This window comes from Symphalangus syndactylus, chromosome 22, assembly GCF_028878055.3.
Source record: "Symphalangus syndactylus isolate Jambi chromosome 22, NHGRI_mSymSyn1-v2.1_pri, whole genome shotgun sequence".
NCBI classification, from domain to species: Eukaryota; Metazoa; Chordata; class Mammalia; order Primates; family Hylobatidae; genus Symphalangus; species Symphalangus syndactylus.
The window spans coordinates 21588143-21615769 of NC_072444.2; the positions used below are offsets into that span (position 1 = coordinate 21588143).

Genomic DNA, 27627 nt, shown 5'->3' on the forward strand with positions numbered 1-27627 from the left:
CTTTTTTTTTTTTTTTTTTTTGGGACGGAGTCTCGCTCTGTCGCCCAGGCTGGAGTGCAGTGGCGCGATCTCGGCTCACTGCAAGCTCCGCCTCCCGGGTTCACGCCATTCTCCTGCCTCAGCCTCTCTGAGTAGCTGGGACTACAGGCACCCGCCACCACGCCCGGCTAATTTTTTTTGTATTTTTAGTAGAGACGGGGTTTCACTGTGGTCTCGATCTCCTGACCTCGTGATCCGCCCGCCTCGGCCTCCCAAAGTGCTGGGATTACAAGCGTGAGCCACTGCGCCCGGCAAGACAGGGTTTCACCATGTTGGCCAGGCTGGTCTTGAACTCCTGACCTCAGGTGATCCACCCACCAAAGTGCTGGGATTACAAGCGTGAGCCACCACGCCCAGCCTCTAAAAAGCACTTTTTAAGAGACCTTGGAGTTTTTCCTCAAACAGCTCAACCCGGCAAGCCAGGCTGGTCCCAGCATCCCTACCAGACAGCTAGTCAATGAGAGGGGTCCAACTTCCCCCAGCTTTTCCCTGGAAGTGGGGCAGGGCCAGCAGGGAATTCTGGGGGTGAAGCTCATGGTCCAGGAGCCTTCTGGCGCCCAGAGGGTAGAGGAGGAGTGGAAGGCCTGGGGGTGCTCAGCCCCACTGTATCCTGGACAGGCTGGGCCGACTTGCAGGCTGGTCCCCGTGGAGGCTCAGAAGGAAAGTGTGCAAGAGCAGGTCACGAAGGGAAACCAAGTCAGGGAAGGGCCCCAGCCGGGGCTAGTGGTCTGTTCACTGCCCAGCGGGCACTCTCAGCAGCACCCCGCAGCACTCCGCTTCACGTGGCATGGCTTGCAGAAGAGACGGTTGTTCAGGGCGTAGCAGCCTTGGTCTGTGGGCTCGACAGACAGGAGGATCCTGCAGTCCTGGGGAGACAAAGACACATGCGGACCCGCCCTGGGCCTGGACGCTGCCTCCACAGGGGAGGGACTCACTTGGCATCTGCCGAATAAACCAACTGCATGAGTGGATGCACTCCCTAAGCGGGAGGAAGGAGGCTGCTCACTGCTGCCCTCCCAACACCAGGGCCAGGTCTCCATAAGGGAAGACGAGACACAGACACACACGGAGGCTTTAATCCACGTGGAGGCGCCGGTGAGGACAGACATTCACCGTCAGGAGAACTAAGGACACCTGGGGAAGTCCCCTGAGGGTTCAGGGAAAGTTGGGGCTAGAAGAGCCTTAATAGTCCCTTTATTATTGTTTAAAATTTGTTTTTATAATTTATTTATTTTGAGACAGTCTTGCTCTGTCGCCCAGGCTGGAGTGCAGTGGTACAATCTCGGCTCACTGCAACCTCTGCTTCCCAGGTTCAAGCGATTCTCCTGCCTCCCAGGTAGCTGCGATTACAGGCGTGTGCCAACACACCCAGCTAATTTTTGTATTTTTAGTAGACAGGGTTTTGCCATGTTGGTCAGGCTGGTCTCAAACCTCTTGACCTCAAGTGATCCACCCACCTTGGCTTCCCATGCTGGGATTACAGGTGTGAGCCACTGCGCCCAGCCTCAATAACCCCTTTAGAACATAAGTTCTGGGCGGGCATGATGGTTCATGCCTATAATCCCAGCACTTTGGGAGGCTGAGGCGGGCGGATCACAAGGTCAGGAGATAAGAGACCATCCTGGCTAACACAGTGAAACCCCGTCTCTACTAAAAATACAAAAAATTAGCTGGGCATGGTGGCGGGTGCCTGTAGTCCCAGCTACGCGGGAGGCTGAGGCAGGAGAATGGCGTGAACCCGGGAGGCAGAGCTTGCAGTGAGCTGAGATCGCGCCACTGCACTCCAGCCTGGGCGACAGAGCAAGACTCCGTGTCAAAAAAAAAAAAAAAAAAAAAGGAACGTAAGTTCTACGAGACAGGAACCCTGTTTACGGCCAAGTCCCCATCCCAGCACAGGCTATGGGTATTTGCTGATGAGTGCCTGAATCTAGTCCAGTCCTTTCATTTCACAGGTGGGATACCAAGGTCCAGGGAGGAGTGGGCCCTGCCCCAGGTCACACAGCTGGTTCTGGAGCTGGGACCAGACTGGGTCTCCAGGCTCTGGCTCCAGGGGCCTTTCTGTGACTCCACGGCCCACACAGCTTCAACACCAGCACAAACATTAATATTTTCTATTTTTCAAATCACCAAAGGATTTCAGAATGAGGAACACGGGACTCGGGGCCCAAACTCTACCAGCGTCACTGTTCTGCCCCAGAAACCTCACCGGGGCACATGCTAGAGAATAACAGAGGAGACAATTTGTGTGCAGATACTTGGTTCTGGGCACCCTTTAGAAGCTGCACTGATCCCACAAAAGAGTCCTTATAGGGGGCTGGGCGCAGTGGCTTACGCCTGTAAGCCCAGCACTTTGGGAGGCTGAGGCGGGCGGATCACGAGGTCAGGAGATCGAGACCATCCTGGCTAACACAGTGAAACCCCGTCTCTACTAAAAATACAAAAAATTAGCTGGGCGTGGTGGCAGGCGCCTGTAGTCCCAGCTACTCGGGAGGCTGAGGCAGGAGAATGGCGCGAACCCGGGAGGCGGAGCTTGCAGTGAGCCGAGATCGTGCCACTGCACTCCAGCCTGGGCGACAGAGCGAGACTCTGTCTCAAAAAAAAAAAAAAATGTGGGGCCCCTTGTTCAGAAATTAAGAATTTTGGCTGGGTGTGGTGGCTCACGCCACCTAGCACTTTGGGAGGCCAAGGTGGGCAGACTTGAGATCAGGAGTTCAACACCAGCCTGGCCAACATGGCAAAACCCCGTCTCTACTAAAAATACAAAAAATTACCCGGGCATGGTGGTGTGAGCCTGTCATTCCAGCTACTCGGGAGGCTGAGGCAAGAGAATTGCTTGAACCTGAGAGGCAGAGGTTGCAGTGAGCCGAGATAGCGCCACTGTACTCCAGCTTGGGTAACAAAGTGAGACTCAGTCTCTAAAATAAAAAAAAAATTAAGAATTTCAGGCTGTGCATAGTGGCTCATGCATGTGATCTCAGCACTTTGGGAGGCCAAGGTGAGAGGATCACTTGAGCCCAGGAGTTCAAGACCAGCCTGGGTAAATTTCTGTAGAGAAGTCATCTCTACAAAAATTTTAAAAATAAGAAAATTAGCTGGGCGTGGTGGTGCACACCTGTACTTCCAGCTACTCAGGATGCTAAGGTGAGAGAACTGCTTGAGCCCAAAAGTTCAAGACTACAATGACCTATGATCACACTACTGCACTCCAGCCTGACTCCAGTCTCTGTCTCTATTAAAAACAAACAAACAAAAATCAAGAATTTAAAGACAGCAATAGCAGAACTTTAAAGCTAGCATAGGACCCTTCTGATAGCCAAGCCACATGTGACGACTCCTGGGCACTTCTTCCTGGGACAACTGCACCAGCTTCTAATCAGCTCGCCCATCTCAACCTGACCTCTCTCTGCAGCCTGAAGTCCAGACTCTCTAGCCTGGCACTGTAGCCCTTTCCTTCTCTCTGGCCTAATCATTAACCATAACCTCAGCCCTCTACACTCCAGTCACATCTACAAACTTCCACTTCTGTCCGGGCACAGTGGCTCACACCTGTAATCCCAGCACTCTGGGAGGCTGAGGCAGGTGGATCACTTGAGGTCAGGAGTTCAAGACCAGCCTGGCCAACGTGGTGAAATCCCATCTCTACTAAATACAAAAATTAGCCAGGTGTGGTGGCACACGCCTGTAGTCCCAGCTGCTCGAGAGGCTGAGGCAGGAGAACCGCATGAACCCAGGAGGTGGAGGTTGCAGTGACCTGAGATCGCACTACTGCACTCCAGCCTGGGTGACAGAGTGAGACGCCATCTCAAAATAAATAAATAAATAAATAAATAAATAAATAAATAAATAAAAATGTAATAAAAACAATTTAAAAGAGACAATTTTTAAATGAAAAAGTAACATTCAAAAGAGTTGATCTAGGCTGGGTGCAGTGGCTCACGCCTGTAATCCCAGAACTTTGGGAGGCCGAGGCAGGCGGATCACCTGAGGTCAGGAGTTCAAGACCAGCCTGGCCAACATGGAGAAGCACCATCTCTACTAAAAATACAAAAATTAGCTGGGCATGGTGGTGGGCACCTGTAATCCCAGCTACTCAGGAGGCTTAGGCAGGGAGAATTGCTTGAACCAGGGAGCTGGAGGTTGCAGTAAGCCAAGATCATGCCACTGCACTCTAGCCTGGGAGACAGAGTGGGACTGTCTCAAAAAAAAAAAAAAAAAAAAAAAAGGCTGGACACAGTGGCTCACGCCTGTAATCCCAGCACTTTGGGAAGCTGAGGTAGGCAGATCACCTGAGGTCAGGAGTTTGAGACCAGCCTGACCAACATGGAGAAACCACGTCTTTACTAAACATACAAAACATTAGCTAGGCGTGGTGGTGCATGCCTGTAATCCCAATTACTCGGGAGGCTGAGGCAGGAGAATCGCTTGAACTCAGGAGGTGGAGGTTGCAGTGAGCTGAGATCACGCCATTGCACTCCAGCCTGGGCAACACGAGTGAAACCCCATCTCAAAAAAAAGAAAAAAAAAAAAAAAAAAGAAAAAGAAGCTTCCACTTCCTCTGATTCTTCAGGCTTGCTCGTGTTACCATGGATTTTTGCAGCTCTTTTCACCTTTCTGGACTTCTTCTCCCTTCTATGAATATCTGGCAAACTCCTACTCATCCTGCAAGGCCCAGTCAAGCATTGCCTCCTACATGAGTGCCTTTGATTCTACCACCCTGGTTAGACCATCACTGCCTTCTTTATCCCAAAGCTGATTTATTTTTTATTTTTATTTATTTATTTTTAAGACGGGGTTTCACCATGTTGTCCAGGCTGGTCTCGAGCTCCTGAGCTCAAGTAATGCACCCATCTCAGCTTCCCAAAGTGCTGGGATTGCAGGTGTGAGCCACTGCACCAGGCCCCCAAAGCTGATTTCTACATTCTCTTGCCCAGCATCTGGAAAAGGCACTGTGGTATGGATCTGTCCAGCATCCTCTTCTCCCTTCCTCCAGTTGTAACAACCCCTCTTTTTTATATGGTTCTGCCTCCCTGGCCCCAGGGGTTATCAATCCTAGCACGCCAGCCAGTGACTGGCCCCGAATGAGCATGTGATCCTAGCTGGGGTGATCAGAGGCCTTCTAGGGACTGTCTGGCTTCCCTGGAGGGGGTGTGCTCTCTCTTTCCCCTAGGGTTTCTAAGCTGGGGAGATGCAAACCTGGGCCACCTATGCCCATGCACTGTGCCCCACCTCCCCACAGAGAAGGCCAGCCCACAGGCAGAGAAAATGAAGCAAACACACAAACAAGGGAGAGCCAATAGATGGAAAGAGGCTGGGCATGGTGCCTCATGCCTGTAATCCCAGCTCTTTAGGAGGCGGAGGTGGGCGGATCACCTGAGGTCAGGAGTTGGAGACCAGCCTGGTCAACCTGGTTAAACCCCATCTCTACTAAAAATACAAAAATTAGCCAGGTGTGGTGGTGCGTGCCTATAATCCCAGCTACTCGGGAGGCTGAGGCAGGAGAATTGCTGAACCCTGGAGGTGGAGGTTGCAGTGAGCTGAGATCCAGCCTGGCAAAAAGAGTAAGACTGTGTCAAAAAAAAAAAAAAAGATGGAGAGAGTCCTGATGCCATCACTCAATACCATCAGTGATCCCAGCACCATGAGCCAACAGATTCCCTTCTCTGGAGAAAGCAACTTGAGTTTGGTTTCTTATTAACGCAAAGAGTTGATAATAGACTATAGTTGTATTTCCAGTATCTTTTGTTTCTCCTACTAGATAGTGAGCAATTTGAGAGCACAGCCCCCACGCTGACCTGCCCCCGTGTCCAAGCAACCCAGCTAAGGGCCTGGCACACAGCAATGGAATGTTATTAAACCACCTGGGCTCCACTCACCTCACACCTGTAGCAATTTTCATGGAAGTTTCTTCCCATGCATTCGATTTTGAAGGCATCTTTCCCATCCCGAGGGATGATGGGATTTTCACAGATGCTGCAGACGGGGGCGAATTTCCTAGAAGCAAAGGAACCCATGCTTGGGAGGCGTTCATGCCACAACCACAGAAATTAATTAGCTGTCAGAACTCGGGCTGGCTGGTGTTCACCTCCTGAGCAATTTCAGTCCCGTTGCTATGGGACTGCACTGGCAGCTATAAGCAGAGATGTCTGTTTCTTCCTGGCAGGAGCAGGTGGAGAGACCTGTGTAAGGAGACCTGGTTTCCCAGCATCACTGGAGATTGTCTGAATTGAGAACTGTGTTCAGTGGGGCTGGGACACATCTCATCTGTCTTTTTTTTTTTTTTGAGATTGAGTTTTTTTGCTCTTGTCACCCAGGCTGGAGCGCAATGATGCAACCTCAGCTCACTGCAACCTCTACCTCCCAGGTTCAAGTGATTCTCCTGCCTCAGCCTCCTGAGTAGCTGGGACTATAGGCAGGCACCACCATGCCCAGCTAATTTTTGCATTTTTAGTAGAGACGGGGGTTTCACCATGTTGGTCAGGCTGGCCTTGAACTCCTGAGCTCGTGATCTGCCCACCTTGGCCTCCCAAAGTGCTGGGATTACAGGCGTGAGCCACCATGCCCAGCCAGTACGTCTTTCTTTCTTAAGAGGCACATCTGTCTCTCCCCTTGAGTGGTGAGCAACTTATGGGCAGGGATTGAGTCCAACAGATATCTGTGTGCCCCCACTGCATCATTCAGCTCCAAGGGCAGACCCCGAGGTCTGGGCTTTCAGAGCAGGGCCCCAAAGTCAGGTCCTTGGGGATGTGCATACTTACCAAGAGCTTCAATACTAACCTGTGGAGAGACTTTGGGTACTTAGCTGCTGTGTGCTTTGGGTGGTAAAACAGAACCCTTAATCGTACCTGCCTGTGACATTGTATGTATTTTTTAGTTTTTTGTTTTGTTTGGGATGGAGTCTAGCTCTGCTGCCCAGGCTGGGGTGCAGTGGTGCGATCTCGGCTCACTGCAACCTCTGCCTTGGCCTCCCAAAGTGCTGGGATTACAGGCGTGAGCCACCGGGCCCAGCCCCATGTGTGTTTTTTACATATGTTTTTGTCTATAGATCCTGCTGGGCTCATAACTCCCATAGCACTTGTTATAACATTGGGCACTTCAGGCCTTAGAAAACAGAATTTCAGGCCGGGCGCGGTGGCTCACGCTTGTAATCCCAGCACTTTGGAAGGCCGAGGCGGGCAGATCACGAGGTCAGGAGATCGAGACCACGGTGAAACCCCGTCTCTACTAAAAATACAAAAAATTAGCCGGGCGTGGTGGCGGGCGCCTGTAGTCCCAGCTACTCGGAGAGGCTGAGGCAGGAGAATGGTGTAAACCCGGGAGGCGGAGCTTGCAGTGAGCCGAGATCGCACCACTGCACTCCAGCCTGGGCGACAGAGCGAGACTCCGATTCAAAAAAAAAAAAAAAAAAAAGAAAACAGAATTTCTCCCTAACCTTTTGCCTGTTCCTTTTTCTCCCCAAGGCAGGAATCTTCTCCCACCTTTCTTGCTGGGAACTGGCCATAAAGAAATTCTCTGGCCTGCCTTATCTGACTATGAGTCATAAGCCCTTCATTCATTCCAGGGAGAATCCTGCCCTCCATCCTAGAGGAAGAAAAGCTGCACAGAGAGACCAAGATGACTGTGGACAGGCCCTGCTGGGTTTCCTTCTCAGTTTATTAGCTTCCACCATACCCTTTTCCTCCAGTTGAATTTCTAGCGGGTGGTCAATCATGCCTATCCAATGACGTCTCCATAGAAGGCCCAAAAGGACAGGGTTCGGGAGCTTTCAGGTGGCTGAACATGCAGGAGTTCTTGGAGGTGGCACACTTGGGGAGGGAGGGCATGGAAGCTCCTTGCCCCTTCCCCTAGACCTCATCCTAGGCATCTCTTCACATGTCTGTCTGTATTGCTGTAATATCCTTTTTTTTTTTTTTTGAGACAGAGTCTCACTCTGTCACCTAGGCTGGAGTGCAGTGGTGCGATCTTGGCTCACTGCAAACTCCACCTCCCGGGTTCAAGCGATTCTTCTGCCTCAGCCTCCCAAGTAGCAGGGACTACAGGCACACACCACCATGCTCAGCTAATTTTTCTATTTTTTGTAGAGACAGGGTTTTACCATATTGGCCAGGCTGGCCTCAAACTCCTGACCTCATAATCTGCCCACCTTGGCCTCCCAAAGGGCTGGGATTACAGGTGTGAGCCACTGTGTCCAGCCCTGTAATATTCTTTTTTTTTTTTTTTTTTTCTTTGAGACAGAGTCTCACTCTGTCACCGAGGCTGGAGTGCAGTGGCACAATCTCGGCCCACTGCAAGCTCTGCCTCCCAGGTTCACGCCATTCTCCTGCCTCAGCCTCCCAAGTAGCTGGGGGACTACAGGCGCCTGCCACCGCGCCCGGCTAATTTTTTTTGTATTTTTAGTAGAGACGGGGTTTCACCGTGTTAGCCAGGATGGTCTCGATCTCCTGACCACATGATCCACCCGTCTCGGCCTCCCAAAGTGCTGGGATTACAGGCGTGAGCCACTGCGCCCAGCCCAGCCCTGTAATATTCTTTATAATAAACCAGAAGACAGGAAACTCTGGCCCAGCACCCAGGACTCAGGCTCAGCTCCTTCATCCTGCTTGGGTCTCGCCCTGTCCCTGCAACCCACCTGGTGCACAAACCCCTCTCGTACCTGTAGAAGTCGTCCAGGCAGTACACCTCGTTCTGGCTGCCCAGGGCAAAGCTCTCATCTCCAATGCACCGGGCGCAGGTCACACACGTGAAGCAGGAGGGGTGGAAGGCCTGGCCCAGGGCCCTGATGATGTGGTGCCAGACCACCTCGCCACACTTGCCGCACCTCTCCAGTGTGTCCTGGGACAGAGGCCACTGCCAGAGCCATCCACGACACACCCACCCCAACCCACGAGGGTCGTCTCTTCTGAGAGGCTGCCCTCAGGGGCCCAGGAACTGGGAAGTACAGAAGAGGCCTGCAGACAACCTGTAACTATCGCCCAAAACCTCCACCATTGCTTTTAACAAATTGAGCTTAGCCTTGCATCCTTGGCTTACAGCAAGGAATACTGCCCTGATGCCCTGATGCTATGGCTGCATTTCTTGTTGTTACTGGGATATGTTTACGGCCAGGGTCCACAGAGCTCATAGGAGAAACCTTGCCTAAACCTCAGGGTCAGGAAAAGGAATTCTCAGGAGAATTGGATGCTTTCATCATACAGACAAGAAGCCTTGAAATTCTTTCCCTTTTCCATTTGGCCACTTGGAAGCTCAGAGCCAAATTCCACATTTCACGTTTAGAAACCATTATAGGGCTTTTTGTTGTTATTTCATTCTTGTTTTGTTTTGGGACAGTCTCACTCTGTTACTGAGGCTGGAGTGCAATGCCCCAATCTCAGCTCACTGCATCCTCTACCTGAGGTTCAAGTGATTCTCCTGCCTCAGCCTCCTGAGTAGCTGGGACTACAGGTGCGCGCCGCCACGCCCGGCTAATTTTTTGTAGACACGGTGTTTCACCATGTTGGCCAGGCTGGTTTCAAACTCCTGACCTCAAGTGATCAACCCACCTTAAGCCTCCCAAAGTGCTGGGATTACAGGCGTGAGCCACCGTGTCTGGCTTCCTCACACATTTTGGGTAGTAACATTCCCTTTGATCTCGTCTCACTTTCTATTTTGATTTTCCTTCTGTTTGGATGTCTTTATTTTACATATCATAGTATTATTGCAGTCTTTAAAAAATTGTTTTATTGTGGGAAGAACACTTAGCATGAGAGCTACTTTTTTTTTTCTGAGATGGAGTTTCGCTCTTGTCACCTAGGCTGAAGGGCAATGGTGCAATCTTGGCTCACCACAACCTTGTTTCCCGGGTTAAAGCAATTCTCCTGCCTCAGCCTCCCAAGTAGCTGGGATTACAGACATGTGCCACCACACCTGGCTAATTTTTTGTATTTTTAGTAGAGACGGGGTTTCTCCATGTTGGTCAGGCTGGTCTCAAACTCCTGACCTCAGGTGATCCGCCTGCCTCGGCCTCCCAAAGTGCTGGGATTACAGGCATGAATCACCGTGCCCAGGCTTTTTCTTTTTTTTTGAGATGGAGTCCTGCTCTGTCGCCCAGACTGGAGTGCAGTGGTTTGATCTTGACTCACTGCAGCCTCTGCCTCCTGGGTTCAAGCAATTCTCCTGCCTCAGCCTCCCAAGTAGCTGGGATTACAGGCATGCACCATCATGCCTGGCTAGTTTTTGTATTTTTAGTAGAGACAGGGTTTTTCCATTTTGGTCAGGCTGGTCTCAAACTCCTAAACTCAGGTGATCTGCCTGCCTTGGCCTGGCATGAGCCACGGCACCTGGCCAGTTAATATAATTTTATATGATGCCTTTAAGAAGAAATGTGCCAGGCAAGGTGGCTTATGCCTGTAATCCCTGGACTTTGGGAGGCCGAGGCAGGCAGATCTCCTGAGGTCAGGAGTTCCAGACAAGCCTGGCCAACATGGTGAACCCCCCGTCTCTACTAAAAATACAAAAAATAGCCGGGTATGGTGGTGGGCACCTGTAATCCCAGCTACTTGAGAGGCTGAGGCGGGAGAATAGCGTGGAATTTTTCAGTGCACCCATGTTATTGTGGTCTATAGGTATATATGCATTCTCTTTAAAAACATATTTTTTTTTTTTTTTTTTTTTTAGACGGAGTCTTGCTCTGTCGCCCAGGCTGGAGTGCAGTGGCGCAATCTCTGCTCACTGCAACCTCTGCCTCCCAGGTTCAAGCGATTCTCCTGCCTCAGTCTCCCGAATAGCTGGGACTACAGGCACGCCCCACCATGCCCAGCTAATTTTTGTATTTTTAGTAGAGACAAGGTTTCACCATGTTGGCCAAGATGGTCTCGATCTCATGACCTCGTGATCCGCCCCCCTCAGCCTCCCAAAGTGCTGGAATTACAGGCGTGAGCCACCGTGCCCAGCCTAAAAACATATTTTAATAAAAAATAACTATTATAAAATATAGATGGAGTGTTGCTATGTTGCCCAGGCTGGTCTCGAACTCCTGACCTCAAGTAATCCTCCCACCTCAGCCTCCCAAAGTGCTGAGATTGCAGGGGGGAGCCACCACGCCTGGCAGGTATACATGCATTCATAGAAGCTGCCTCAAATTCCTTCTGGAATGAGGAGCAATGACAAAGAGATTCCCGAGGCAGGGCAGTGGGCCTCCCTCTAGCCTTTCCACCAGCCTTTCCACCTTTTCTCCTGGACATGCTGTCTCTCCTTCCTGGCTGTGCTCCTGTGCATTTTACCTTGACCCCACCTGGACACATGTGGGGGCATCTCCCACTCCCACCCTACCTCTCATGGGCACGGCCCTTCTCTCCCCAGCACACTGCTCAAGTCTTCCTCCTGGCTGCTTCCAGCTGGACACCCCTCCTCCCCCAGTGTCTCACCCCTGAGGGACACTCCCCCATTATGTTGATGGGGTCACAGGGACACGGCAGGGAGGGCCTGGCTCCTCTCTCCTCCCACAGTGCCTCACTGGTGGTGAGCCTGGGATTGGATTGTTTGGATTCTTCTGGAGAGTCTCAGCTCCAAATACTCTAACCCTTCAATCAGCTGTTTTCAAACTTTTATATGCATGAGAATCACTTGAGACACTGATTCAAAATGCTGATTTCCAGGTGTTCCTCATTCATAAGCACAAAGAGTGGCCTACACATCCCCAGGGGATGTGGCTGTGGGTGGTCACCACACTCAACATGCCACCACAAACCATCCAAGAGTTAGAAGTTCCAGTATGCTGGCATCCCAGCTGGCTCTCCCTAATTGCACTTGGCACGTGGAAGCAACACAGTTTTCCGTGAGATCAAACATTGGAACGCTGTGGCTCTAGGGGAGATAGTGGCAAGACTGATGGCAGGCTCCAGAGGCAGACGGGGGTGGAGTAGAATCCCACCTCCTTGGCCATCTCGTGTGACCTCATGTGGTAGCTAAGAGATGCCCCCAAAGATATCCGGTCCTTATCTCTGGACCCCAAATGTTACCTTGCCCAGCAAAAGAGGCTTTCAGATGGGATAAGCTAAGGATCTTAAGATGGGGGAGATTATCCTGATTATCCAGGTGGGTCCTAAATGCCATCACAAGTGTCCCTGTAACTTGACACAGAGGTGGCAATAGGGCCGCTGAAGTGGGATGCTACAGTGCTGGCTTTGAAGGCAGAGGAAGGAGTCAAGGAGAATGCAGCTTCAGAAACTGCAAAAGGGGCCGGGCGTGGTGGCTCACACCTGTAATCCCAGCACTTTGGGATGCCAAGGGGGTGGATTCCTTGAGGTCAGGAGTGAGAGCAGCCTGGCCGACACGGTGAAACCCCATCTCTACTAAAAATACAAAAATTAGTCGGGCGTGGTGGCAGGCACCTGTAGTCCCCGCTACTCAGGAGGCTGAGACATGGGAATCGCTTCAACCCAGGAGGCAGAGGTCGCAGTGTTCCGAGATTGCATGACTGTACTCCAGCTTGGGTGACAGGACGAGCCTCCATCTCAAAAAAAAAAAAAGAGACTGGGCGCAGTGGCTCATGCCTGTAATCCCAGCACTTTGGGAGGCCAAGGTGGGTGGCTCACAAGGTCAGGAGTTCAAGACCAGCCTGGCCAAAATGGTGAAACCCCATCTCTACCAAAAATACAAAAATTAGCCAAGTGTGGTGTCAGGTGCCTATAATCCCAGCTACTGGGGAGGCTGAGGCAGGAGAATCCCTTGAACCTGGGTGGCAGAGGTTGCAGTGAGCTGAGATCGTGCCACTGCACTCCAGCCTGGGCAAACGAGTGAGACTCCGTTTCCCCGCCCGCGCCCCGCCCCCACAAAAAAAAGAAGAAGAAAAAAAAAAGAAACTGCAAAAGGCAGAGAGGCAGAGATGTGGATTCTCCCTCAAGCCTCCAGACAGCACACCACATTGGTTTTGGCCCAGTGAAGCTGATTTTGGACTTTTGACCTCCAGAACTGGGACAGAATAAACGTGTATTGCTAGAAGCCACCAAGGTTGTCGTGATCTCTTACAGGCAGCCCTAGGAAACTAATCGCCTTCACTGGGCTCCTTCTTTCTGAGCCTCAGTTTCCTCATCTGTGAAAGGGGTCAGTAGTGCCTACTTCCCAGGATTGTGTGGGGAATGAAATGGTGCAACATATTCTAAGTGCTCAGCTCAGTGCCTGGCACCCAGAGGTCTGCTGCAGGGGTTACCTGGTAGCAGGGTTCGCAGAGGGGTCGCCCATCCTTCTGGTAGAAGCTCTGCCCAGCCAGCTGGCGGCGGCAGGTGCGGCACGTGAAGCACTGGGCATGGTACTGCCTCTTCATGGCCTCCACAGCCAGCTCTCGGGGGGACACAGTCTTGTGGCAGAAGGCACAGATGTCTGGGGTAGGGGAGACACAGGCCATCACTAGCCCAGCCTGTGAGGACTGTACCCAGGCACCACCCAGAACATGCTTAGGGTACCCGAGGCTCTGTCTTAAATCTGCAAATTCCTCAAATGACAAATACAGAGGGTCGTGAGGAGCATTAAAAAGGAGTCTGAGTCAGGCATGGTGGCTCACGCCTGTAATGCCAGCACTTTGGGAGGCCAAGGTGAGCGGATCACTTGAGGCCAGGAGTTCAAGACCAGTCTGGCCAACGTGGTGAAACCCCATCACTACTAAAAATACAAAAATTAGCCAGGCATAGTGGCATGCCCCTGTAGTCCCAGCTACTCATGGGGCTGAGGTGGGAGAATTACTTAAACCTAGGAGGCAGAGGTTGTAGTGAGCCGAGACTGTGCCACTGCACTCCAGCCTGGGTAACAGAGCAAGACTCTGTTTCAGGAAAAACAAAACAAAAAAAAAGAGCCGGGCGCGGTGGCTCACACCTGTAATCCCAGCACTTTGGGAGGCCAAGTGGGCGGATCATGAGGTCAAGAGGGCGGATCATGAGGTCAAGAGATTGAGGCCATCTGGCCAACATGGTGAAACCCCATCTCTACTAAAAATACAAAAATTAGCTGGGCGTGGTGGTGGGCGCCTGTAGTCCCAGCGCTCAGGAGGCTGAGGCAGGAGAATCGCTTGAACCCAGGAGGCGGAGGTTGCAATGAGCCGAGATCATGCCACTGCACTCCAGCCTGGTGACAGAGTAAGACTCTCTCTAAAAAAATAAAAATAAAAATAAATAAAATAAGTAAATAAGGAATTCTGGACAGCAATTTGAGGACAAAGGGATTGTTGGCTGCCTTGACCTCCCAAAGTGCTGGGATTACAGTCATGAGCCACCACACCCAGTCAGGAGCCACTGTTTATTTATTTTATTTTATTTTTTTATTTTTTTCAGATGGAAGCTCACTCTGTCACCCAGGCTGGAGAGCAGCAGTGCAATCTCAGCTCAGTGCAACCTCCGCCTCCTGGGTTCAAGCGATTCTCCTGCCTCAGCCTCCCGAGTAGCTGGGATTACAGGCACACATTGCCACGCCCAGCTAATTTTCGTATTTTTAGTAGAGACAGCGTTTCACCAAGTTGGCCAGGCTGATCTCGAACTCATGACCTCAGGTGATCCACCTGCCTCAGCCTCCCAAAATGCTGGGATTATAGGCGTGAGCCACTGCGCCCAACCAGTAGCCACTTTATATTCTGATGTGTGACCAGCTCTGAGATGTACAAAGGAAAGAAAGTGAACAGCAGAAGGGCCTAGTTTGCTACTTATGGAAAAATGGGGGGAGGGAGCAGGTGGGCACATATTTGTATTTGCTCGTATGTGCATAGTGTCTTTGGCAGGATACACAAGAGCTCAACGACAGAGGACGCCCATCTGGAAGGAAACCGGGTGGTAAGGGGATGGGGCAGGTTGCAGGCTTCTCACTGTGTCCTCACTCATGCTGTTTATTGTGCACCGTGTGAGGGCATTAGGTAGTCAGAAAATAAAATAGTGAGAAAAAATTCAAGACATTTTTGCTATCGTAGCAAACTGTGCAGACTAATTTTTTTTTTTTTTGAGACGGAGTTTTGCTCTGTCGCCCAGGCTGGAGTGCAGTGGCACTATCTCGGCTCATGAAAGCTCTGCCTCCCGGGTTCACGCCATTCTCCTGTCTCAGTCTCCCGAGTAGCTGGGACTACAGGCGCCCGCCACCACGCCCGGCTAACTTTTTGTATTTTTAGTAGAGACAGGGTTTCACTGTGATAGCCAGGATGGTCTCGATCTCCTGACCTCGTGATCCGCCCACCTCAGTCTCCCAAAGTGCTGGGATTACAGGCCTGAGCCACCGTGCCCAGCCGCAGACTAACATTTTAAATAGAATTTAGGTATAAAGAGAAAAAGGCTAAAGCAATACAAATTAAATGGATGCCCAACTACAAAGCCCATCATTGTAACGTGAGCTGGGGTGGGGATGGGAAGGGGGGTCCTCACTCTCCTGGTTTCTACCTGGAAGCTCATGCTGGCCCCATGAGATCACCCCAGAGTCCTCCCAGCCCTGTGCACCTACCTGTGGATGCCCCTTTCTCAACAGATTCTGCTGGGGGAGGTGGCAGCTCTTCCTCCACGGGCCTAAGGGGACTGGGCTGGACTGAAGGTCCCTCCGCTGGGGCCTGTGGGGATGCAGACGGGGAGTCATCCAGTGGGACCCCATGCAGCCCTCCCAGCTCTGTTCCTCATGTGGGTGATAACAGGTACAATTAGCCGCATTGTACCGAGAAGGAAACCGAGGCCCAGGGAAGCAAGGGAACTACCTAAGTCTCTCAGCAGGAAGGTCACAGTGGCAGCTGACTGGGGTCCCTCGATCAGCCACTGCTCCTTGTCCTACTTAGAAGGACTCTCCTGCAACCAGGCTTCCCCACAGATGCTGGACTGAAGTGGACTAAGCCCTTGGCCTGTGACGCCCCCCATTTCTACATGGCCTCTGTTAAGGGCCCAGGGTTAAAAAACAGGTTCCTGGCCAGGTGTAGTGGCTCAAACCCGTAATTCCAGCACTTTGGGAGGCCGAGCCGTGTGGATCACGTGAGGTGAGTAGTTTGAGACCAGCCTGACCAACATGGTGAAACCCTGTCTCTATAAAGGTACAATAAATTAGCCAGGCATGGTGCGGGTGCCTGTAATCCCAGCTACTCAGGAGACTGTGGCAGGACAATCACTTGAACCTGGGAGGTGGAGGCTACAGTGAGCCAAGGTCATGCCATTGCACTCCAGCCTGGGTGACAGAGCGAGACTCCATCGCAAAAACAAACAATCAAACAAAAATCCAGGTTTCCTATGCAGCCTAAGGGATTTAGGTCGGACTCAGGGAAACGTCTTCCTCAGAGCTGAAGCGGGTGTCTGCAGCGCGTGAAGCAGGGAGGCAGTGGCAGCCCTCTCCAGAGACCCTGAAACACTTAACCAATTTTCACCTGCCTGAATAGGGACTTCTGAGAGCTTCAAAGAGGGACTGCCCCTGAGCAGAAGAATGCACCGAAGTCCAGGTTTAGAACCCCCAAATGCCCAGACTCCCCGTCCCCCCAACCAAGGAATTGCGGGGGGCAGGGGGCAGTACCTGTGGTGGAGGCAGGGGCGGGGGTGGGGACAGGTGCAGCTGCTCTAAGTCTGCAATGAATGAGGCCCCCGTTGGAGCAGGAGCCTCCTCTTCAGAAGGCAGAAGCACCGGAGGGGGTGGTGGAGGGGGAGGGAGGAGGTCCAGGTCAGGAAGCACGTCCTCACCATCCAGGACTGGAGGAGGGGGTGGGCATCCTGCAATGGGGGAGGAGAGAGGGCTGGTCAGAGCCTCCCAGGTGGACCTGGGAGGGTTTTACTTACCTACATGGCCATACGGAGGGTAGCTGAGGGCTCAGGTCGGGATCACCCTGGCGTGGGTTCCATGTCTAACTCTGCCACTGATTTGCTGTGTGTTCTTAGGCAAGAAAATCTCAGGCCAGGCAGGGTGGCTCGTGCATATAATCTCAGCACTTTGGGAGGCCGAGGTAGGCAGTTCGCTTGAACCCAGAAGTTCAAGTGCAGCCTGGGCAACGTAGTGAGACTTCAATTCTACTAAAAATTTAAAAAATGTAGCCAGGCATGGCAGCACAGGCCTGTAGTCCTAGCTACTTGGGAGGCTGACGTGGGAGGATCACTTAAGCCCAAGAGGCTTAAGCTGCAGTGAGCTTAGATCACATCACCACACTCCAGCCTGGGTGACAGAGCCAGACTCTGTCTCAAAAAAAAAAAAAAGCTGGGCGCAGTGGCTTATGCCTGTAATCCCAGCACTTTGGGGGGCTGAGGCAGGCAGGTCACCTGAGGTTGGAAGTTTGAGACCAGCCTGACCAACATGGAGAAACCCCATCTCTACTAAAAATACAAAATTAGCTGGGCGTGGTGGCGCATGCCTATAATCCCAGCTAATTAGGAGGCTAAGGCAGGATATTCACTTGAACCCGGGAGGCGGAGGTTGCGGTGAGCTGAGATTGTGCCACTGCACTCCAGCCTGGGAAACAAAAGCAAAACTCCATCTAAAAAAAAAAAAAATTAGGCTGGGCACGGTGGCTCACGCCTGTAATCCCAGCACTTTGGGAGGCTGAGGTGGGCGGATCACCTGAGGTCAGGAATTTGAGACCAGCCTGGCAACCACGGTGAAACGCTGTCTCTACTAAAAATACAAAAATTAGCTGGGTGTGGTGGTGGGCGCCTGCAATCCTAGCTACTTGGGAGGCTGAGGCAGGAGAATTGCTTGAACCTGGGGAGCAGAGGTTGCAGTGAGCCGAGATCGCACCACTGCACTCCTGCTTGGGCGACAGAGCGAGACTTCGTCTCAAAATATACATACACACACACACACACACACACACACACACACACAAATTAGCTGGGCTTGGTGGCAAGAGCTTGTGGTCCCAGCTCCTTGGGAGGATCACTTGAGCCAGGGAGATTGAGGCTACAGTGAGCCGTGATCACGCCACTGCACTGCACTGCAGCTTGGGTGACAGAACAAGACCCTGTCTTGGAAAAAAAAAAAAAAAAAGAAATGCAAATTCTCAGGCCCCACGGCAGATCTGCTGAATCAGAGATACTCGGGGTGGGAGCCGGCGGCTGTGCTGGAACAGACCCAGTGACTGTGTTGGTACAGGCCTGGGTGATGCTGCTGCTGACTCAGCGGAAGTGGGAGAAAGAGGCTCCGATGAGCTCACAGAGTCAGGAACCAGGTCTTGGAGAGGCAGTAAGAGTGCTGTGGCCTCTCCCAGTGTCTGCCTCCCGGTGCAGGGCCCATAGGCTGTGATGGGCGGGCAGGAATTCAAGAGAGAAGCAGGGGAACCTGAGGCCACAGGGCAGGTGGGCAGAGAGGGGGTCCCGGACCCGCTCGAGGACGACTCTGAGAGGACAAGTACTAGTCAGACGGCAGATGGCAGCCTTCGGTGTAGACGGCTTCAAGCAGCTGGCAGTATTCCCAGGGCCCGGGGCCAGCCTTTGTGTCCTGCAGTCAGACCAGGCGCATGACCAAGCTGGTCACCTAAAACTTATCTCACTTCAGGGAGACTGAACGCCAAGATCCCCGTGCTCTGCTTGAAGGTATTAAACTGGCAGACAAAACGGAGGGCCAGCCATGCTGACCAGTGACAGGCCAGCCCTTCCCAGGCAAGTTTGATCTTGTTCCCACACTCCCAAGATCCTCTTCCCATAATCCCAATAACCCATGAAAATGTCCCAGAAATTCTGACATCTAGCCTACATTTCCTGGGCTCCCTTGCCCACCCAGAAGGGGCACATCTTTTTGTTTCCCGTTGATGTGTAAATTTTGTCAGGATGACCCTCCTATACAGAGAGGTGGCTGGGAGGAGCCTGTGTTCTTGGGACATGAGATTAGGAAGGAAAGATCAATGTGGGAGCATCCGTCGCAAGGAGGAAGCATGTTCCATGGAAACCCACGTGCACTCAAACCTATGTGGCCCCTTGTCTTGACCCCTTTCTGGCTTCCTGTAATTAGCACTTCCTACTGGTCACTAGGTGATTTCTTTTTTTTCTTTTTTTTTTCTGAGATGGAGTCTCACTCTGTCACCCAGGCTGGAGTGCAGTGGCACGATCCCGGCTCACTGCAACCTCCGCCTCCCAGGTTCAAGCAATTCTCCTGCCTCAGCCTCCCGAGTAGCTGGGATCACAGGCAAGTGCCACCACGCCCAGCTAATTTTTTATTTTTAGTAGAGATGGGGTTTCACTATGTTGGTCAGGCTGGTCTCGAACTCCTGACCTTGTGATCCACCCGCCTCGGCCTCCCAAAGTGCTGGGATTACAGGCGTGAGCCACCGCACCCGGCATCACTAGGCAGTTTCTATAGTGGTGATGGACAGGGCTGCCCCAGCCCTGCTCTAGGACAGCAAGACACCTGACTAGGTACCCGGGAGACTCCAGGGACTCTGCTGCTACCCTGGGCTGGCCTCTGCCCCTTAGCATCTCAGCCGGTACCCTGTCAGCTGATAAGCCACCCCCTGCCCCAGGGCCCTGGGCTGTCACCCTTCCTCATCCTGCCCTGCCCAACGGCTGAGACTTTCCATATGAGACACAGGGAAGAGGACTGGAAGGCTCCCTGTCACCATGGCAACAGGGCCAGTCCGACCAGACCCAAGGGAATGGAATAGTCATTAGTGCTGTGTTCATTTTGTGACTAACGGTCACATCCACACCCAAATTTCCAGTTTCCAGAAGAGGACCCTGAGGCCCAGAGCAAGGAGTGGGCTCGCTCCGCTCACACAGCAAGAGAACAGCAGAGCCCAGGAGAAAACAAACGCGCCTCAAAGACCCTTCACCCACCAAATTCCCTCCTGCCTCAGGGCCTCTGCACCGCCTCTCAGACTTCACCTCCCACTGGCCAGCTCCTGCTGTCATTCAGGTTTCAGCTGAAATGTCACCTCTTCAGAGAAGCCATCCTGAGCACCCTATGAAAAGCTGCCCTTCGGCCAGGCGCGGTGGCTCACACCTGTAATCCCAGCATTTTGGGAGGTTGAGGCGGGCAGATCACCTGAGGTCACGAGTTCAAGACCAGCCTGGACAACATGGCAAAACCCTGTGTCTACTAAAAATACAAAAATTAGCCAGGCGTGGTGGTGCGTGCCTGTAATCTCAGCTACTCAAGAGGCGTGAGGCTGAGGCAGGAGAATAGCTTGAACCTGGGAGGCAGAAGTTGCAGTGAGCTGCAATCGAACCACTGCACTCCAGCCTGGGCAACAGAGTGAGACTCTGTCTCAAAACAAACAGAAAAGCTGCCCCTCCTCACCCCTCCACCATGCTTTACTCTATGAGAGCTATGTGTCTGCCCAACATCAGACATTGTATTTTCATTATGTGTGCTCCCTACACTGGGAATGGAAGCTTCATGCAAGCTCAAAACCTTATCTCTCAGCACTTTCTGTGTGACATGGACAAGGCTAAACATTTTACATGTGTATTAACTCATTTAATCCTCATAACCACACGCCGAGGGAGGTACTATCTTTATCCCTGTTTTACAGATTAGGAAACTGAGGCACGAGAGGTTAAGTGGCCTGCCAACATCACCCACCCAGCTGAGAAATGGAGAAGCCAGGGTTCACACCCAGGCAACTGGGTTCCAGAATCTGCCTGGCACTTAGTAGGCACTCAATAAACAAATGAATGAATGAACGAATGACGCTGGAGCCTGCCCTTTCCTCCTCACCTCTGCCTCTGACCTGGTCTTCCCCAAAGTCCCCTCCGCTCTTACCTCCATTGGAGAGCTGCAGAGGTGCAGCTGGCACTGTGGCTGCAGCCCTGCCAGGGGGTGTCCAGGGGCTGGGCCTCCCCGCCAAGCCAGCCTCGGGTGTCTTCACGGGGGCAGGAGCCTCCCACGGGCAGCCACGCTGAGCCTCACAAACTGCCTGCCTCACTTCCTCTGCCACGGCCACATCGCGGCGCGGGGGTGCCAGGGTGATAAAGACAGACGATGCCACCCTCTTCTCAGGCTTTGAGGCCATGGTTTCAGCTCCTGGTGTGGCTAGGGACGGAGTGGGGTATGGCACAGGATTGCCACCCAGACACACAGATACCCTCCCCCGAGAGGCAGAGAGCCTCCCTCCTCCCAAAAAGACAAGTCAGCCACCCTACCATCTCAACAACTCAGTCCAGCACCCAGCCCAGCCAGAGAAGGGGTGGGGGTGTCCTGCTGGGGAAGACAGGGCCCACCAGGGAACTTGGCCACAGGGGTGAGACCCAAAAGTCCTGACTGCCCCTCCCCCAAACCTGCACACCTAGGGGAGCAAAGGGCAGCCCTCACCAAAGATCACTTTTCCTCGTCTAACACCCGTGAGGAAGGAACAGATGCTTCAGCTCCCAGCCCCAGCAGGGCTGACTTCTCTTCCCAGCCTGGAGTCCCGCCTGCCCACTGAGCCACACCGCAAGTGACCTCCCTCACCTGGTATCAGATTCTCCTGGAAGGGCTGAAGTCCTGGAGGTTCGGGCCAGCTCCGCTTTGGGAGGGAAAGAGAACGGATCAGGATCTGTCAGGGAATCAGGGCTGGGCTCCGGCGGCAGAGTGGGCAGGGCGCAGTGAGAGCTGCCCTCACCAAGAGCTGCTCTGCCCTGAGCACATTATACTCATTAACTCATAAACACTCACAAGTTGGCTGCGGGACGGGCACTATCATCACCCACCTAACACATCAAGAAATCGAGACTCAGAGAGAAGTCACCTGTCCAGGGTCACGCGGTGGTGAGGTGGCATTGGAACCCAGAGCCCCTGCTCTTGGCCACTTTGCTCTGCTCTGCCCTTTCTCAGCCCTGCACACGAGCCAGCACCCTCCTTGCTTGCCTTCTAGTGCCGGAATCTCTCACTCCACCCAGTCTCCAAAACCTGGGTCCTGGTTTAGGCCTGGGCAGTGGGCAGGGGGCAAGGGGAGAGATGGGGAGGCTCCATGGCCTCTGGTCTCACACCTCCTAACCCTGATCTTTCTAGAGCATCAATCTCTTTCTCCTTTACTCAATAACCTTCCATGGGCCGGGCATGGTGGCTCACAGCTGTAATCCCAGCATTTTGGGAGGCCGAGGCAGGGGGGATCGCTTGAGGCCGGGAGTTCGAGACCACCCTGACCAACATGGTAAAACCCCATCTTTACTAAAAATACAAAAATTAGCCATGCGTGGTGGTGGGCACCTGTAATCCCAGCTACTTGGGAGGGTGAGGCAGGAGAATCGCTTGAACCTGGGAAGCTGAGGTTGTGGTGAGCCGAGATTGCACCACTGCCCTCCATTCTGGGCAACAGAGCGAGACTCTGTCTTTTTTTTTTTGAGACGGAATCTTGCTCTGTTGCCCAGGCTGGAGTGCAGTGGCATGATCTTGGCTCACTGCAAGCTCCACTTCCCAGGTTCATGCCATTCTCCTGCCTCAGCCTCCCGAGTAGCTGGGACTACAGGCGCCGGCCACCACGCCTGGAGATCAAGGATGGTCTTGATCTCCTGACCTCATGACCCGTCCACCTCAGCCTCCCAAAGTGCTGAGATTACAGGTGTGAGCCATCGCACCCGGCCGAGACTCTGTCCCAGCACTTTGGGAGGCCGAGGCAGGTGGATCACCTGAGGTCTGGAGTTCGAGACCAGCCTGGCCAACATGGTGAAACCCCATCTCTACTAAAAATACAAAAATTAGCTGGGTGTGCTGGCGGGCGCCTGTAATCCCAGCTACTTGGGAGGCTGAGGCAGGAGAATCACTTGAACCCGTGGGGGTGAAGGTTGCAGTGAGGTGAGATGGCACCATTGCACTCTAGCCTGGGCAACAAGAGCGAAACTCGGTCTAAAAAAAAAAAAAAAAAGTATGGCTCTCCACCACCTCAGGATGAAGTCCAACTGTGGCAGCCTCAGCCTCTTTGAGCCCCTGGACCACTCGCCCTTTCTATGTCCTCTCTCTTGCCTTACAGTGTTTCTCCTACGGTTTTCCTGTCCTGCCCCCACAGGGTGAATTTCAGCATTCTCTTAGAGGCCCAGCTCAAACACCACCTCCTCCACAAGGCCGCCCCTGATTCCTGGCCCTCTCCAGGAGCAGTTTCCTGCTGCCAAGGGTGGATGAAAGCGATGACAGCCCTAGGGCAGGACAGCCTGGCTCACAAGCTCACTATCGATGCGTCTGACCTTCAGACGCATTCTTTGTGTGCCTAAAGGATATCAGAGTGCAGGCATCAAAACCCAGATCTGGCTGCCCGATGGCTCACACCTGTAATCACAGCACTTTGGGAGGTGGGCGATCACTTGAGGTCAGGAGTTCAAGACCATCCTGGCCAACATGGTGAAACACCGTCTCTACTAAAAATACAAAAATTAGGCCAGGCGTGGAGGCTCATGCCTGTAATCTCAGCATTTTGGGAGGGCAAGGTGGTTGGATCACGAGGTAAGGAGTTCAAGACCAGCCTGGCCAAGATGGTGAAACCCTGTCTCTACTAAAAATACAAAAATTAGCTGGGCATGGTGGCAGGCGCCTGTAATCTCAGCTACTCAGGAGGCTGAGGCAGAGAACTCTTTGAACCCAGGAGGCAGAGGTTGCAGTGAGCCGAGATTGCACCACCGCACTCCAGCCTGGGCGACAGAGCAAGACTGCGTCTCAAAAAAAAAAAAAAAAAAAAATTAGCCAGGCATGGTGGCTTGCACCTGTAGTCCCCAGCTACTTAGGAGGCTGAGGCAGGAGAATCGCTTGAATCCTGGGAGGCGAGGTTGCAGTGCCACTGCACTCCAGCCTGGGTGACAGAGTGAAACTCTGTCTCAAAAAAAAAAAAAAAAAAAAGAAAGAAAAGCATAGATCAGAGAGCATGGTGGCACCCTGATACCCTGATGTCAGGAAAAGGACATTATTCCCATCTCTCAGGTAGTTCCTGCTGACAGTAGTCCCTGTGGCCAACGCCGAGGTGGGGCCACGGGTGGGAAAGCTGGGAGTCCAGTGAGCACACCAGTCCTCACCAGGCACCCAATGCCTGTGCCCAGGACTAAAAATGTCTCCTTTTCTATCTCGCTCTTCAGGCTTCCCTCCTTATCTCAAAGTGCACTGGCCACTTTGGGTTCTCAGCGACTGATGGATGATAATAAAAACAATAACACGTGCTCCTAAATTCCTCCTAAGTTGGTTTATGTGTTTGGCTAAAATATATAGCTTAGTCTGATAATAAAATATCTATTCTGAGGAAGAAACCAATATATTAGGAAAGAGCTTCAAAACTTATTTAAAAGTACTTGTCTTTTGCTTCTGGGTTTGGAAATGATGTCTGGAAGTATGTATGCTTAGGCTGGCTGTCACGGGCTTTAGTTTTACACTTTGTTATAAGTTTAAGAATCTATTTTTGTCAACAATGTTCAGAGTGCATGTGAGATTTAAAGAAATACCAAACAACTCGCTGATAAGGCACTTGTCTCGTGCCAGGCCCTGTGCCAGGTGCTATATGTGCCTCAAAACCCACCAGCCTCTCAATCTAGCTGCAAGAAATGCCCATCCTGCCCCCACTTTGCAGATGGACCCTGTGAGGTTCCAAGAGGTTAAGTGACTTTCCCAGGCCATCCATGGCACTCGGAATTCTAATGGAACATCATCCAAAAGTGCGTCCCCAGACACACTTTTCCTTCCTTGGGTGGCACAAAGTTGCCCAAGTTCCCAGGCCTGTTCTCACTCTAGAATGGCCCAATCCAGACCAGAAATCTTGTGGTCGGCATGTTCTGGGCTGGTCCCCAGGGGCTGCTGTGGGCCTTCGGGATGGCCCTCTGCCTCCTCCCACCCAGCCCTGACCCTTCCCACACTCCTCCCGGAAGTCAGATCTGCCTGGCTTCTCGGAAAATGTCCAGCACTGAGGCCAGATGTTCACAGCTGGGCAGCCCCTATACCTCCCAAGCAGTGACTGCAGGGACCTCAGGCCCCAGGGGGTCTAAGCTGGGGAGTTTCAAAGCCCTGTCAATCCCATCAGGAGAGGGAGCCCGGGCTTCCCTCTGGTCCCACTGCCACCGGTTCAGCTGGGAGCAGGCTGCATGTAAGTTCCTGGGGGCTGTCTCCCAGTCAGCCGTGCCCAGGGGACCCTCCGCCCCCACTCTTCCTCCCCCAGAGAGCGAATCACAGTTCCAGTTGGATAAGTGGAGAAAAGTGGGAACAAAGGGAAGGAAAGTCATTTCCTGTCCAAAGGAAGGAAGGAGGCAGGGATCCGGCCAGCCACCCAGACCAGCTAGAGGCTGCAGCCTTGGGGCAGAGGATGTGCAGCTCAGGAGGGTCACCCCCACAGTCCTCCTTCCTACTCCTTATTCCCTACAAAGAAAAAAAAAAAAAAACCTCTGGGGCCACCTTTAAGCTCTGTTCTTTTTTTTTTTTTTTTTTTTTTGAGACAGAATCTTGCTCTGTGGCAGAGGCTGGAGTGCAGTGGTGCAATCTCAGCTCACTGAAACCTCCATCTCTCAGGTTCAAGCGACTGTCCTGCCTCAGCCTTCTGAGTAGCTGGGACCACAGGCGCACGCCACCACCCCTGGCTAATTTTTGTATTTTTGGTAAAGACAGGGTTTCACCATGTTGACCAGGCTGGTGTCAAACTCCTGACCTCATGTGATCCGCCCTCCTCGGCCTCCCAGAGTGCTGGGATTACAGGCGTGAGCCACTACACCCGGCTTAAGCTTTGTTATTTATTTATTTATTTATTTTGAGACAGAGTCTCGTTCTGTGGCCCAGGCTGGAGCGCAGTGGCGCGATCTCGGCTCACTGCAACCTCCGCCTCCCGGGTTCAAGCGATTCTCGTGCCTCAGCCTCCGAGTAGCTGGGATTACAGGCGCCCGCCACCACACCCGGCTAATTTTTGTGTTTTTAGTAGAGACGGGGTTTCACCATGCTGGCCAGGCTGGTCTCCAACTCCTGACCTCAGGTAATCCGCCCGCCTCGGCCTCCCAAAGTGCTGGGATTACAGGCGTGAGCCACCGCGCCCGGCCAGCTTTGTTCTTTAATGACTGGATAAAGCAGTCTACCTTTGGGTCCAGAATTAAACTTAGGCAGAGGTGGCGGGGTGTGCCCCAACCCCTCCCACCTTGCAACTTTGGGGAGGGGTTCCCTCAACCTCTCTCCCACCCCAGGGAAACAGAGAAGGTAGAGAGCTGGGTTCACACGCGGCCCCACTTCTTTCCTGCGGGGTGACCCCGAACAGGTCACCGAAACTCTATGGCCTCGTTTTTTCATAAAGTGAGAATGAGTGTGTCCCTAGGGCGGCTGAGAGGACGTATAAGGAAAGAAGACCCAGGGTCTAGACCCTTGGAAGGTGCAAAGAGAAGGACAGCTGGTTAGGCAGCAACTGAGAGGGAGAAGCAGCCCGGGGGCTGGGCTCGGCTGGGGGGTGCCTCCAGGACCCGGACAGAGCCTACAGCGTCTTTAAGAGCAGAAATCTGGGCGCGGCCCCAGCCTCTCCCCGGGGTCCTCAGGCTTGGGCGGGAGGTGAGGGGTAGGGGCCGACGCCAAGATCATCCCAGGGCACACACCTAGGTATCGCCTATCTCCACACCTTCTCAGCCCCAGACGGGCGCGTCAGGCCCAGAGAGGAACAGCCCCGGGACCCGTTCCTCCCCATGCCTGACTCTGGCTAGGAAAAGGGGCCTGGAGCTCCCCCGGGCTCCGGAAACGCAGGACCCTCCGCAGGCAGCCGAGCAGGGCAGCCGCCGGGGTCACCGCGGGGCGCCACTGGAGCTTTAATTCGATCCATGTGCGGGACTCTGGCCCTTTGTGCGGGAGCTTCCGCCCTGCGCGCCGGGTCCCCGGCTCCTGCTCCCGGGCTGGGACTCGGCCCTCCGCCGGCCTCACTGAGCCCTTGCCCCGGACCTGCGGACTCCCCGACTCCAGGGAGAGAGACCAAGAGACTGGGACGCAAAGGGCATGAGGACCGCACCCCCACCCGCAGGCCCCTCCAGGGGCGCTGCGCCGGGGGTCCCGGCTGGGGACCGAGCAGGCTCCCGCCGAGCGCTGCCCGCGCTGTCACCTGTGTGCACCGGGGACAGGGACGAAGGGACGCGACCCCCACCCACCCGGCCCGCTTACCTGGGCCGCCCGCGCCCCGGCGGCTCCGATCCGACGCCCGAGCCAGCGGAGCCCGTTGCCGCTGGGCCTCCCCTCCCCTCCGCCCGTCCGCCCTCCCCGCCCCCTCGGCTCCCTCCGCCCCGCCGCCCCGCGCCGCTTTACCATAAAAGGTGAGGCTCGGGGGGAGGGGGCGCGGGATTCCCGCCCCGCGGAAGCGGCCCCTACCTGCCCCCCAACCTGCCCGGCAGCGCCCCGCGCCGCCCCCTCCCCCTCCCTTTGTTCCCTGGACCACGCCTCCCCTCCCCCTTGGCACAGGCCCGGGGGTGGGAATGGGGGGGAATGGGGATGGGGGGATGGAGAGTGGGGGTGGGAAGATGGGGAGTCGGGGTGGGGTTCCTTCCCTCCCCGCTGCCCACCCCCTCGCGTCCTTTATGGACAGGGAGTGGTCCCTGCCCTCCCCTTCCCTCGCTCTCCTGGGTTGGCGACCCCACCTACCCTGTCCGGCGGAGGTGAGCGCTTACTTTGGCTCTGGGATCCGCCAGGGTCTTGCGTCAAACTGACCAGGGTTCTGCGGCGGTTCACTAAGCGTGAGACCTGGAGCAGTCACGCCACCTCCTGAGCCTCAGTGTCTTCATCTGTAAAGTGGAGGTAGCCACT

At 53.6% G+C, this 27627-nt stretch overlaps 1 protein-coding gene across 5 annotated transcripts; it reads right to left on the reverse strand.

Moving 5' to 3' along the window:
* Nucleotides 1-99: 99 nt before the first annotated feature.
* FBLIM1 (filamin binding LIM protein 1) lies at nucleotides 100-27567 on the reverse strand. 5 transcript variants are annotated; one of them, XM_063631839.1, is made up of 9 exons: nucleotides 27133-27199; nucleotides 21379-21433; nucleotides 20692-20961; nucleotides 16525-16718; nucleotides 15484-15586; nucleotides 13223-13392; nucleotides 8690-8868; nucleotides 5913-6030; nucleotides 100-905 (listed from the first exon to the last, which is right to left on the reverse strand). In XM_063631839.1, the coding sequence occupies exons 1-9, from the start codon at nucleotides 27133-27135 to the stop codon at nucleotides 792-794; spliced, it is 1206 nt and encodes a 401-aa protein (XP_063487909.1). In that variant the 5' UTR covers nucleotides 27136-27199; the 3' UTR covers nucleotides 100-791. The 5 variants fall into 5 exon arrangements, with proteins under 5 accessions (XP_063487909.1, XP_055118180.1, XP_055118178.1 ...); XM_055262205.2 differs by lacking the exons at nucleotides 100-905; nucleotides 5913-6030; nucleotides 27133-27199 and adding an exon at nucleotides 27466-27567 and having other exon boundaries at nucleotides 8414-8868; XM_055262203.2 differs by lacking the exons at nucleotides 100-905; nucleotides 5913-6030; nucleotides 27133-27199 and adding an exon at nucleotides 27492-27552 and having other exon boundaries at nucleotides 8414-8868.
* Between the last annotated feature and the right edge of the window lie 60 nt (nucleotides 27568-27627).